The 14,395-nt window shown below is 38.7% G+C and overlaps 1 protein-coding gene across 1 annotated transcript in view; it reads left to right on the forward strand.

Annotated features, from left to right (window-relative positions):
• Positions 1-12,464, forward strand: part of COG2 (component of oligomeric golgi complex 2) — a 46,722-nt gene extending 34,258 nt beyond the window's left edge. The window contains exons 14-18 of the mRNA XM_067535946.1: positions 720-792; positions 1,244-1,386; positions 6,929-7,068; positions 7,729-7,906; positions 9,598-12,464. Coding sequence (XP_067392047.1) covers positions 720-792; positions 1,244-1,386; positions 6,929-7,068; positions 7,729-7,906; positions 9,598-9,699 — 636 coding nt within the window. The 3' untranslated portion in view covers positions 9,700-12,464. The remainder of the gene's footprint in view (positions 1-719; positions 793-1,243; positions 1,387-6,928; positions 7,069-7,728; positions 7,907-9,597) is intronic.
• The last annotated feature ends 1,931 nt before the right edge of the window (positions 12,465-14,395 follow it).

Here is a 14,395-nt window from a genome sequence, read left to right on the forward strand (position 1 = left end):
ATTACAAGCAACAAAGCTTTAGGGAGGCAGTCTTGTTTTTATTCAAATATGGCTGGTTACAGAGATACCAGTCCATGTACAGGTAATTAGGGAGTCTAGTTTTTCAGTAAAATGAATTTTTCAGCAGCTGCTGAAATCACATTTTTCCATTCACTCTTGGCACCGGCTAGCATTGCCCCAGTCTTGCACCTCTCAGTGTGTGAAACTGATGAACAGCAAGGACCTGGTGTCCAGGGGCACAGTGCAAAAAAAGGCTCTGTGTTTTGGGTTATTTCTGGTTTAAACAAATATTTACTGTTTAACCTTTGAGCCTCAGCAAGATTTTACTGGTGACAGTGAGTTTAAAGCATAATTCTAAATCTCACAGGTGGCTTGTGTTGTACAGATCTGCTTTGAGAGTCTCCTGTGCTTTTGATTAAACTGAACTTTCTAAAACCTTTGAAGGAGCAAGCTTGTTATTTGAGTAACACTGTTTAATTAATTCTAGATGTTTTGCCTTGTGCGATGTGGGGGAGGGCTCCAAATGCTTAATGCCACATTGTTTTGTCTGTCATGTGTCCTGGTCTTGTTGATTCCCATCTAATAGTCAGTAAAAATATAGACACTATGTAAACCTAACACAGTCTCTTCTTTTAACACATGGGGGATTTTCAGACCTTGAGAGAGTAAACCCAAATATATTTATAACAATGGTTGAATGCATATCTGTTTTTGTTCAGCTTCCTGAACTCTTGGAAATTATCAGACCAAAACTTGAAATGATTGGCTTCAAGAACGTATCCTGTATCACAGGTAAAGCTGTGAGTTTGATTTTAGACATTTTGGAAAACAAAGGGAAAACATTATGTGTATGTATATGCATATTCTTGTAATATTTACAAGAGTTTTGGGGGGGAAAAACAAACAACCTATCCCATTTGACAGTTCTTCAAAATTTAATTTGGACTGGAACAGTTAACTAGAAATAGTCCTGAATGGGAACTTCAGATCTGGAAAAAATTCAATTGAACTTTGGGAGAATTTGTGTCTGAATCTGAACTTTGTGACTCTGCCTACTTTTACTAACACTAAAAAGCAAAATCTGATAAATGTCTCCCACCTCCCCCCCTTTTTTTTCTATCTGTGAAATGGATTTTTAGCAGATATCTCCTAAATTGTTAATGTTAAATATAGGATTTCATTTGAGAAATAACATCATGGAGCTGGGTGGCGTAATTTAAACGTCAACATTTTACTTCAACAGGAGCGTTGGAAGACTCTCAGGCTTCTTTGTCCGCCTCCATGCCTACCCTGAATAATAGGATTATTCAGGATTTGAGTGAATCCTGCTTCAGTTATCTGAAAAGTGCACTAGAAGTACCAAGACACTATAGAAGAACCAATAAGGTCAGTGATGGTCTTATGTGAAAAGAAGTGCTTTCATGAAAGGGTTAGGCTGTGAATACAACCAGCTGATGCATTCAAGGTTACTACCACATCTACTTAAAACTCATTGTAAATGCCCCTACTTTGTGACTGTTTAATTCCTGCCACCATTTCATTCTTGCCACAGTCAAGAGAATTTTAATGTGGTTTTTAAGTAAAATATCACACTTGGCTTTTGGAGTATGAAAAATACATTAATTTTTTTCACATTATTGCTGAATTTGAAGGCACTTCCAAGCACTGTCCATGGAAGCAGCTCCTCTGACTTGATTTGTTTAATGTTTCTTTTACACCAAGGGGCAAGATAGAGCTGATTAGAAAGATGGGAATGTTTTTATTGACACACAGACTGGTAAATATCAATGATAGAAAAAGATGCCAAAAATGTATTGTGTGATAGTTTAATCTATTCAGGAAAACATTGTAACTCATTTTCTCCAGCTAGCCCAACTGTGACAGTAGTAGCTAAAACCTGCCGTCACCTTTTAGATGGCTTAAGCCTTAGAGAATAACTGGTTTCAAGTGGCAAGTGCCTCTGGGGCAAAACACCACTGCAACAGTTGGCACCTTTGCAGATTGGAAATGACATGGAAACTGACCTTCCCTCTCATCCTTAGAGGCCCCCCTCACTCACCTCCTCCTAAGTCAGAGTTGAAAGCACATTGGCTAGGTATTGTGAGGAAGCTGGTGCTGCTAATGTTTGTACCTTTCTGTGGACAAATAAAGAGCTTTAGTCTCTGGTGCTGTCAAGCCTGTTCATTTCATGAATTTATTTTCTTTTGGGTGGGCTGGTGAGGAGCTACTATTAACTGGAGTGGACGTGGCTGTTTAGGCAATAGTTTATCACTTTCATTAGTTTATTGCTACGGCTACCAGGTATCTTGTTTTCAAAGACTTGTTTCCATCATATAATTGATATAAAAAAGAACCTTAAGACTGGTGGAAACATTCCTTGCAGTGGGTTCTGTTCTGTTCTGTTCCAGTTGGTAGGTATGTGTTAGGACTTTTGTGACCTGATGTGTATCAAAACAAATCATATATTAGAGATGCAGTAACTGTTTAAGTTAATGGATTGTTTTATTTGTACTGCCAGATTTTCAGTAGTGTTGAACCTCTGCAGCTCCCATTGGCTCCAGTGGAAGCTACAGATCCCCCAGCACCTCTGAAAATCAAATCCTGAGCAGTAGTGCTCACAGCCTTGGCCACTGAATCCTTACTTTTTTGACTGAATTATTGACCTAAATTCTGGGACTTCAGTTTGCTCTTTTGAAACCGGTTGTGCAATTCCTGGCTTCGGCAACCACCAGAGAATAACAGAAGAAACGTCTTAATGGCTGTTGCCTGAAAAGAAGATGCTGCTTCTGCTGGTCCTATTTTTACATTTCAGCAACCACACGGAGTATAAATTTATAAGCTTCTGTTCCAGAAATCATGAGTATTACCAAATGGACAATAGACACATCATTTGAAATTGTATTTATTTTTCTGTTATTCCTCTTGAATTTGGTGATTGCTAGATACTGCCCATTATAAAACCGTGTTTTTAACTGGTTATACTTTTGTTAAATTTAACCATTTGGGCTGGAATTTTCCATACCAGGTGTCTTCTTTAAGCTGCATTTTTATTTTTTTATTTTTTTTTAAAGTTTCAGCCAAACAAGTTCAGCTGTTTTTGAGAATAAGGCTAGGGAAAAATCCATTTTGGCCATGTTTTAAAAATAAATAAATAAAAAATCTGGCAACCTTTTCTTTGCCAAATTCTAGTACTCCCATGCTTTGGAACAAGGGCTTGAAATTTAACAGAAGGGTGGCTTTTGCTTCAGCCATATGCCTTTTGCCATTTCTGTGAAAATCTGCCCAAATTTGGCCAATTTGTAAGTCTTTGAAAAATCTGTTTGCCTGCTGTAAAACTTCTTAGATTTCAGCAGCTAAAATCTCTGAAGGTTATGTGCAAACTGAGGATGCTTGAGCCTCTCACAGCTCCTTGCCCTGACCAAACTGTGCTATGCCATCCCTACAGAGGGACTGAACATGATCCACCTCAGGATTGTGGTGGCTCAGAAGGACTTTCTTTGAAACTGATGATCTTGACCAAGGTGAAGGCAGGCACCAGAACTGAGATCAGGGAGCCTGTTTTCCTGTGCTCTGTGACCTTCCTGTGTGAAAGAGGAAACTGTGTGACTGGAACGCAGAGGGGATGAGAGCAGGACTTGTACGGGGAGGGAAGGGAGTAGATTGAGATTGGGGAGGATGAGTGGGGACTGAAGAGCGGGGAGACTGGAGTTGGTTGGACAAGGTGACTGGGAACTATTGAGGTAGGGGTAAAGACAGATTTGGTAAGGACCTGGAGAGCTGGGAGAACACTGTGACAAGGAGTTGGGAGATTGGAGGGGGTGGGACTGGAATTGATGGGAGACTGAGATGAAAGAGGGGAGTCTGGGGAGGAAGATTATATGAGGAACCGGAAGGAGGGAACTGGGTATGTCTGGGCAAGGAGACTGAGAATCAGACAGGAAGTCCGGAGGGGAAGTCTAAGAGAGAGAGTGGGGGAAGACTTAGGGAAGGATGGTCCCGTGGTCCAGGGCACAGCTGGCAGTGTGGATTGATTTAAATCAAGGCAATTTATGATTATGATTTATTTAACCAATTATTAATTATTATTATTAAATTATGATTTAATTCACCAAGTGGAAAGCATCAGTTTTAATCAACTTTACATTTGTACTTGTTTTCTAAAGAAAGATGCATTCTCGTTGTTTGATATAGCCATTGCGACTAAATAGAGCCTTCACTAGATTTGGTGCATCTTTTTGCTACTCTAGCATGGCACATTATAACTATATATATATTTATGTAAGCATTTATATAGCTTCTTATTTTCAGATTCTTTTTAATGATATATTGTTTGTTTTGTAGATAATTCAGTTTTTGTTCATGATTTCTGTCAAGCTGCATTAGGATGGTTACTAGAATTTAATTAAACACAAAATAGCACATAAAATGTATTTTTATTAAACAAAATATTTATATAAAATGTTTTGGATACATGAACTTATCAAAACATTTCACATTTACAACGAAATGATTTGTTAAATAAAGGGATGAACTATAATCAGTGATTTAAACTGATTATTTCAGGTCGGTCTGGGAAAATTTTGAATATGCCTCAGTGAAAGTGACTGGAGCTTAAGTTCCTATTCACCTAAGTCTCTTGAAAATGAGACAATCTCCTAAGTTACTTAGACCATCCTTCAGACTTTTAAAACTAGTTGACGTCACCCTCCTCGTTTTTATTCATAGACTGAAAGGAAGAGAGAAGTTTTCCTGCATTTTCAATTCCCAATCAATTTCTAAACTTTGAATGAATTAGCGCAAATGATGGAAATATTCTGTGTGTGCCTGCAGAAGAGGCTACTGCTGTCAATAGCTAGTATAGCACTTCAAAAAAACTCTGGTTCAGGTGACTTTCCCCAGTTCAGTGGTGTGATTTTCTTTAAATTGAGAACTGAGCCAGTCAGAGCTCAGATAGGGAGAAGCTATGAAGCAGGAGTATGAGACCACTCAGGTGGGCTCAGTAGATGATCCTGATGAGATACGTGATGGTGTCTCCTGGAGTCAGAGGCCAAGTCCCAATGTCCATGATGACTTTGCCAGTCTCTTGCACCCAGAAGCACAGCCCCTGGGTCCCCCACAGGATCAAGCCTTTAAACAGTGCGTGGCCTATTGTGCCATATTTATAACTCTTGCCCTCAAAAGTTAGATATTTTTCCCCTGATTCTGTCTTTATATAGAAAAGCTGCCTTTAACTCAAAGTTGTTGATAGAGGCACATGGATTCAGCATATCTGTTTTTTTATTTCAATGTTTTAAGAGGTGATGATAATTATAAGCCTTAGCAGATTTTGTATTAAACCTTTTTTAAATGAAGTCTGACTTTTTTTAATTTTATTTTATTTAAATTTTATTTCAATTATAATAGTTTTCTTTTTTAAAATATTTTTTCTCAAAAACATCTGTGATTTTTATCCACCCTGCTCGCTGAAGACTTAGGAAACTTGGGTCCATTTCCTTGCTTTGCCATCGAATTCCTGTATGACCTTGGGCAAAACGTTGTCTATGCCTCAGTTGCCCTCCTGTAAAATGTGGATTTGCCTCCCTCACCGGGATGTTGTGAGATAAAATACACTAAAGAGTGTGAGGCAGTCAGATACTATGGTAATGGGGGCCATAGAAGTATCTAAGACTAGGGCAGGTTGGTCAAGGAGAATAGAACTGGGATGAGGAGCCAAGGGTAGGGAAGGTGGACAGTACAGGGACAGGTTGGGGTCGTGGGACAGAAGGGGTCAAGCTTGTGGGAAACTCTCACAGTTCTGTGCCCATTAGAACACTCTCCCCTCCAAAGCCTGGAGTGGAACCAAAATTCCTGAGTTGCACCATTCCTCTGCTGTCAGCAAATATCTGTGAAACCCTCTGGCAATGTGTCTCATCCCCTTCTAGTCTTGGTCCAGATAGAGGATGACAATGTAGTACTGCTACCTGTCACTCTGTTAGCTCAAGTGGCAGAGGTCTGTGGTGTGGGTCTAAGGTTGACCCATGTACATGTCAATATGATGCCATATTGAGGGAATTTATTAAATGGCTGCTTCCTGATTTCGAGGCAGATTAATGTGGTGTTTCCAAAGAGACAGTGCAGAGGTTTGGAACTGACAGCACAGAGACCTTCAACACTGAGGGAAAAGAAGTGTTCTGGTAAGGTTGCCAGTGTGCAGCAGATTGTGGGCAATTCCTAGATCACAAGATTGCAGAAGTTGCAAGGAGTACACCATGACATGGGGATTGCTGACTACTGGCTGATTTGCCTCAGTACACAAATTGCAGGATATACATACCACTGCCTAAGTGACGACTAACCCCTGCCAATTACATTTTGTCCTGGTCACAAAACTAGGACATACAGTTTTTGCCACTGAGTTAAGCCAGAGTTAAAGTTGCATGGTGGCATGTCATCCCCTTGCAGAACACAGAGTTGAGCAAAACTCTCACTTCTGAAAACCAGGAATGCAGAGTTAAGGTTGTCCATGCAGTGTTAACTCTCCTCTTTTTCAGCAATGCCCCAGTACTCCCCGTTAACACACACACATTAACTCTGCCCACAGTTGCTGAGATGTACAAGCTCTTCACCTCTCTTTACCAGCTATTCACTCTCACCCACAGGATTCTTCCTAACACTATTAAAGGACAAAGAGGGGAGGGAAGGAGAGGGGAAGAGAAGGTTGGCCCACAGCCTCTTCTCTCTGAAAATCAGCTCTAGGAGAACAGAAGTTTGAGTTGTGATTAACTCATTGTTCTGCAAAGGCGTGGCATATGCCCAAGCAGCGTTAACTCTGCGTTAAGTCGTTTTTGCCATTGAATATGCTTTGCATTTCACATGTGGTATATTTGACACTGGAATTCTTAAATTTATCTGCTCTATTCTCCACCTTGCTTCCCTCATGATTTACTAGGAGGTGCCAACTAAAGCTTCACCTTACGTTGACAGTGCTCTTAAACCTTTCTACCGACTGCAGAATGAGTACAAGGATATGTTGAAGCAATCCATGATTCATCAATGGCTAGAAAGTGCCCTATCGGAAAGCACGCTGAAGTAAGTGAAAATGTAATAGAACCATACAGAACAATCTCACTGTTTGCCAAAATCTGTTGACAAAAAACTGACCTGTGAGTTAAGGTATTTGCAAAAATAAAGCAGGAATGTATTCCATTGTTAGCAAGATATATTCCTATGGAGGTGGTGTGATCTTGTGTATACCACATGCAGGACTGGGAGTCAGGAGAGCAGAGTTCTGTTCACAGTTCTGCTGCTGGCTAACTGTGTGACCTTAGGGAAAGCACTTAACCTCTGAGCTGCAGTTTCTCCTCTTTAAAATGTACGTAATGGTTACCCGTCTTTTTAAAAAGCGTTTGAGATCTATGAATCAGGTGCTGTGTATGAAATAAGTATTGCTCAGAGTTAAAAGTGAAAAGGTGTTGAAGTATTGGACACTTCAAAATGTTTGAAATCTAGACATTACACTTATTCTGTGGGTGTGTAGCCAGACTGCTGGATGGTGGACTCGTATAATTTCTTTAACACTGAGCTATTTTATTCAAATCTGCCCCTATAAATATCCTGTTGAGAGAGACTCTCATTCTTATAAGAGTATCATATTGTTTTGCATTGTTCTTGGGCCAAATGGTGTCTCTCCTGAAATTCCTACTTACGTAGGAACTTAATTTTCCCCTTCATTAACCTGTCTTTACTCAGGTATTATGAAACGGTATCAGATGTTTTGAGCTCCGTAAAGAAAATGGAAGAGAGCCTGAAAAGGCTGAAACAGGCCAGAAAAACTGTAATTCCAAACGTTAGTTCAAACGGGGGCATGAGTGATGATAACAAAATCAGATTACAGTTGGCCCTGGATGTTGAGTACTTTGGAGACCAGGTAAGTTGGAAGAGAAAAGCCTACTTATTAAAGGGTTATCACTAGCTGTTTCTTGTGGACCTGTCTTAGTTGTTTACAGTTTTGTTCAGATCTACTAGAAAAGATTGCACACGGATGCCTTTATTAGTCTGACTTCCATTAAAGTTTATCGCGTAAAGCAATTCTCAATTACCACAAATAAAAACTAAAATAATATATTACACTTTCATCTGTGCTTTATTTATTTAATTATACAGATTGGGAAGAAGTCTTGCATTTCTTTGTTCAAAATTCAAATTCTGTACAGCAGTGATCTTCAGAACTTTCTGTTGTGGGAAAGAAGCATAAGAAAGGATGAGCCACTTGTATGGTCAGAGCATAGGACCCAGAGCTAGGATTTCCTTAATTCTAATTTTGGCTCTGACCCAGAGCCTCTTGTGGCCTTGAAAACATTTAACACTGTCTGCGTTGGTTGGCAACAAACAGATGAGGAAGTCTTATGAGTTACATGAGGAGTAGTTAATCTTTTTGAAGGGCTGTGAAGATGCTAACAGCCATAATTATTACACAGTGCTTAACTTTGATTCACTTTTGAAACGTAATACTAAATATAAAACAAAATCTTAACGAGCACATTAAAAACAAAGAAAAAATGCATAAGATGTGCAGTATAATGAAACTTTTTCATGTTTTTGTATTTGTAACCTCCTTTTCCCATCCTCTTCTGTCTTCTTTTAAATTGTCATTTCCCTGAAGTGATAGTCTCTTTAATGAGTGACATAGTTCGAATAAATAATCATCTAGCACACTTTAGGGTGCTCACTGAATAAATGAGGTTTCCTCTAAGATAGGGTCTGGGGGTGTGTACACTTCCCATTTCAGATTACACAAATTGAGCACTCATCGTGAACTGTGGACATACATGGCATATTTTTTTTCAGGAATAAAGCATACATATTTCCAGCTAAGTACAGCTTCATAATGTTAGTTACCATCTAGTGTTGCTTTTTTCCTTGTTTATAGTTGTGAGAAAGCATTTAAGTGTGATGATAAATAGAGCCTCTGGTCCATTGACATTCCCCTCTAGTACAGGGTTTATCACAGAGACTAAGTGGGAAGATTTCTTTAGGAGCACCTTGTTAAAATGAAAGTGGCAAATATCATTATTGCATAGTTAACACCACTCTGCCTCTCAGCGCAAGCTGAATTCAATTTAGAGTATTTTGTTCGTGCACATATTTAAAGACTATGGTTTAGATCAGATCCTCTATAATCACTGAAGATAAATTTGAAAATTATCCATTGTTACAGTAGAACAAAATAAAAACCTAAGAATTACTTCAGTAGTTTATTTTAAAAGTTTCTCTTCACACAAGGCACACTTGTCAAAACATGTCATCAAGAAAGCTAATTCTCATAAGTTATAAGTTTGCTAGATAACCTTTATAGTCATCACTAGCTACAGGCATCCTGGAAAACTGATATATTTGCCTGCAAAACATGTTAAATGAAAAGTAACCATAGCTGGATAGTCATCTCTTTATAGAGAGTAACGCACATAGTAATGGACTTTGCTTTGTCATCACACAACAAAACATCATTTACTGCTTTTCCAGATTTTTACAGTAAGATGATGCAAACAAATTTTTCTACCTATATCCTACAAAAAATGTTAGACAACAATGTAACCATTTCTTCTGTGGCTTTTTTAGATGCGAAAGATGGGACTGCAGACAAACAATATAAAAAGCTTTTCAGCTCTTATAGAGCTTGTTCTAGCTGCCAAGGATCATACTACAGTGGAACAACCTTAAATATATTCAAAAGCATGTGATGAGGATGAACCATGTCTCCAAAAAGGGGGTGGGGAGGTTTTCACTCTTTTCTTTTACCAGACACTATGTAGCAATGAAGTGCTTCCTAATGCATCGTCAGCAACAAGTCAATGCATCTTCTGTCAAGATACCCAAAGACTTGTTTCAACAAAAAATTACAAGAGAGCATTTAGTGTCGTTTTCCATTGTATGGAAGGCAGTTTAAATCATTCTAAACTTTCTATTATAGATTAAAAGCAAAGGAAATGTCTTTATTTTTTATTGTAAATCTTACAATGTGGAAGAACTGACTTAATGATTAAAATAAATATATAATGAATTGTCTTCCTAACTGTATCATTGAGCCAGGAGAAGGAATGGCGCAGTGGAGTCCATGGGCTTAGGGCTTTTTAATCAAAATGTTTAGATCATGACTCATCTTCAACCTTAATTTTCAACCGGTGGTCCTATCTGCTGACATTGTGACTACTTTCAGACCTCTAAAACTAATAAATGCATACACAAGGGAAAAACTCTTCTGGAATGAAGAAACTTCACCGGAATGGGAACACTTTATTTCTTGTGTACAACTGTGTATTTTCCCCTCTTGAGTTGGATGTTGTTGAGTCCTGTGAAGGAACTGAAAGTTTTTATTGTCCCTTCAGCTAAATTTTTCTCAAAGCTTATTTTATAATACTTCTCATCCAGAAGAATCCTAAAGTGCTTCACATACTTTGGATCATTTTATCCACCGATGAAATGTAACCACATCTGGGGTGAAACTCAAAACAGTTTAATAGTGCCTAGCAACATTACACTGCAAAATTTTAAAATGGGAGGTGAAAACTAGTTGTCAGTTGCACAGATAGACTGTAGGGTAGGCTGACAGTAACTTACCCAGACTGGAATTTAATCAGGCCACCAGAACTAATGGCACTCGCTTATTGTGAATGTGTAATAGATGTTAGAATTAAAGAAGCATTAGCTTCAGTGTATTCAGTATGTTGATGGTGTTCTGCTCTACAGTCCCAACACATCAGACCTAGCTGCTTCAGTGGAACAAATATTACTGTACTTCTGTAAAATCAAGCTTAATACTGGTGACTTGGGTGAAGAAACTGGAAGATGGTGCTGGCTTTAACCTATGAAGACCTGAATAGTTTGGAACCTGGTTATATGAGGGACTTCACCTCTGCAGGCTGTACTGCCATAGTTGAGATCAACAGTGGCACTCAAGTTAGAGCTCCCTCAATATAAGTGAGGGAAAGAAGGTTTCCCGTAGGAGTCTTGACATTGGGATTCTCCTTGGTCCGGAGCCTGCAGTCATTAACCTTCCAGGAGCACTGCACAGCCCACCTCTTTTCAGACATCGAGGAAGGCTGGAGACTTTCGTTGAAAGAGTTGGAGATAGTAGAATGTCTACGTCATGTTTCATGCCATGTCTGGGCAGTGTCTAGTTCTTGTGAGAGGCTATTAATTGACGATTGTGTTGTATTAAAAATATACTATGAAAAGCTTTAATTTTCTGAAGGTTTCTAAAGCTCTGGGTATTTTGTGAAGCCCTAGCTAGGTCCAGTTGTTTTACATGTAAAAGGAGATAGAGAACTGGGCTTTATACAGTAATAGCAGGAGTGGTTTGTTTTGCAAAGATGTGATGCACTGCATATCAAAAGGAATAGATAGCACAGTGTGGAACCCACCATGTGCTTGTCCTTACAAGTGGTCTGAGTCAGTATTTTTACTGCCGTGGGTGAGGACTTGTTGAAATGCACTAAAGCTGGGTTTTGTGTTTAAAGTTGGTTGTGCGTGCCTGTTCGGTAGGCTTGTCATTTTTCTCAACTATAACTGAGTCCTTTTTAGTAAAAATCAGTTTGAATTTTGCTATTCTCAAGCTTCCCACTGAGTTTCAAATATAGTATGTGACGTTAACAGAACAAAAGAATATATTGAAGCTTATTTTGCAGTGTATACAGTTTACAGAAAACTCTTAACAGGTGAAAAATTCTATCTTTTAAATGAGATTTAATAGAATCTGAACTCCATTTTCTAGATTTACAATATTACTGTTTCAATTTCTGTAAAATAGTGAAAAATCTTGTGAGACTAGTAGCCATTGATTGTCATTTAAATTGCAGTCAGCAGCTGTTCCTGAAAGCCAAGAACCAAGCCTTCATTAGTTCTGTTAAAGATGGCCATATTTTTAAGATTCGTGGAACCATTTTTTACTTTGTGGAATGTGTATGTATTTAAATTCAATTACATTCCTGACATAATAGTGAATCCTAAAGCCCGTATGTGCCACTGGGTTCAGATGGACTGTGTTGTGCTTCATTTGCCAAACCTTTTTCTCTAAACCACAAGGTTCTTTTCTCCGCTTGGGACCCCAACCCTTTTGTATACAACGTTTAATTCCTTTTCTGCTCAAGACCAGCTTTAAATTGAGAAGGGGGAAGCAGCTACCATACAGCAAATCAGTGAAGACTTAAAGGCTCTTTTGGCTGTTATACAGATGTAGAAAACTAAGATGTAAATATACTTCAATGTCTCTAATCTGTTTTATTTTTAATTTAAAAAGAGTAGTATTTCAATACCTTTTGGTGAGATTAGAGGAAATTTGCAATAACTTCTCTTAAAAGATGCCAGATAAAAGGTGAAGTGGTCCCCTCTTTGAAAGCTGTTTAACAAGGTGCACTTTCCAAATAGTGTAGGGGAACTAGAACAGGAGAATGTATCTTGTCTCAACAATAAATATTTTGATGATTGTCTGTTTACCTCCTTCCTTCAAAAACTCATTGGATTTTTCAGGGAACATGTCTACTTATTGAAAGATCCAGATTATGCACCCTATTCTCTTCTATCATAGGTTTTTGCACAACTGGCTATTTCTGGTAACTGAACATTTTCTGTATAAAGTAGATTGGTAATATCAAAGGCCTTAATGGACTTCTTGAGGGGTCTGCTCTTCTCTCTTTTTAGGTTACGGAAAGCTAGAGGTAGGGTTTCTTTTGGTTTGGTTTTCATTTTGTGGTCTTGGTGGTTGCTGTGAATGTAATGGATGATGACTGAAGAGCTTTAATAAAGAAAGTTTTGTAGTAGTTTTCTAGCGATTGATTGAGCCTGGATTTTTCTCAGCTCCAGAATTTCATTCTAGAACCGAATCCCCTCAGCTGAATATACTGTTTTCTCGTTTTCCTTTTCCATCAATCACCACAGCTTCACACTTCCTTCAGGTGGGAAGAAAGATGGTCTTGTTTTAAATAAAAAATAGCTTATATCAACATTACCGCATTGTTAATCAGTTAGCTCAGTGTTTAACAACTTCATTCTGTGGACCATTGTTAGAGAGTCTTCTCCTTTCTCTGTCAAATCCCCCATCTGCCATTGCATGGTTCGCTGAATATTTCATTTTGTGGACTATTGGTGAGCCACAAACCTCAGCTGATAAACCATGTTGTTAAGCCTCGAATCCCTCCAGAGTAGGGCATGATTGTACTAATCCAAAGACTTTGAGGAATTTAATAGAAAAACCAGGACGATCAAAAGGTATTAAATTTGAGATAAATAACGTGACAGTATCCTGAACCTTGACACATTGAATGGGAGTAAAAAGTAGTAAACTTTTAAAACTACTGATAGTCAATGAGAACAAATTGGAGTACAGTGTATTTTTATATAGTCACTGAGTCTTTAAATGCCATGTGAGCTTGTCTCATCCTCACTATGCTGCAGTGTTGAGCCAGCATTTCTAGTCTTCACTGTTACTCATAGTCCACTCATCCTCACCTATGGCAGTATATCCCTTTCCTGCCCTGCATATGCTTTCCTTTTCTCACCAAGAATCCATTGCATGGGACCACTGCTCCATGCAGCTCGCATTCTAAGTGCTCCCACTAGTAATACCTGGGCAGAGCTGGGAGGTCATATGGTAAGGAATTCCTTGTCTGTGGATAGTGTTTTCTTGCTACCGAACTCCCTGGCACCATGGCCAGGAGAGAGCTGTGCGTTTGCTGAATGTATTGTCCCATATACATGCCTCAGTCTTCAGGAAAATTAAGACTTTTGTTGTCTGAAATTTATTTTTGGCTGTGACGGATGCGACCATGTGCCTCTTATGAACAGATGGGACGGGTTTTTAAATCAATAGCAGATTTCTGAAAGTTTGGCCGTTGTCTATGCTACACAGGCAGCTGTGCACTGTGTGCTGATTTGCAGCTTGGCTTCTATTGTAAAATGTGAATCTGACTTACAGCGAATTTCAAAGATGGGAATGAATGAGGGATCCAGTTACCTACTTTACGTTAACTATAGTTCTGACAAAGCCATTTGTAAATGTTTTATATGTGAATTTTTCCTACTAAAGTAAAAATTGTTTGTGTATACACTGCCAGCACAGTATTTAAATGTTATAGTGTCTGAAATACATACAGCATAATCAAATAAATATATAGAACAGTATCATGGCATTTGAAGTCAGCCTTCCCAGGTTTGGCTGTATTAATTACTCTTATCCATTAGGATGTGCAAAAGCTTGCATTCTGGAGCATTTTAGCATTATAGTAGAGTGCCAACAGTATGCTATACAGACAGGTCTTCAGACAAGGGGTGAAACATCTGGCTCCACTGAAATCAATGGTAAAACTCCCATTCACTTCTGTGGGTCCAGGATTTCATCCACAACCCTTACCTCCACAAGCTT

Source organism: Emydura macquarii, unplaced genomic scaffold (assembly GCF_026122565.2).
Source record: "Emydura macquarii macquarii isolate MOO-44397 ecotype Brisbane River unplaced genomic scaffold, CSIRO-AGI_Emac_v2 contig_3517, whole genome shotgun sequence".
Classification (NCBI taxonomy): domain Eukaryota; kingdom Metazoa; phylum Chordata; order Testudines; family Chelidae; genus Emydura; species Emydura macquarii.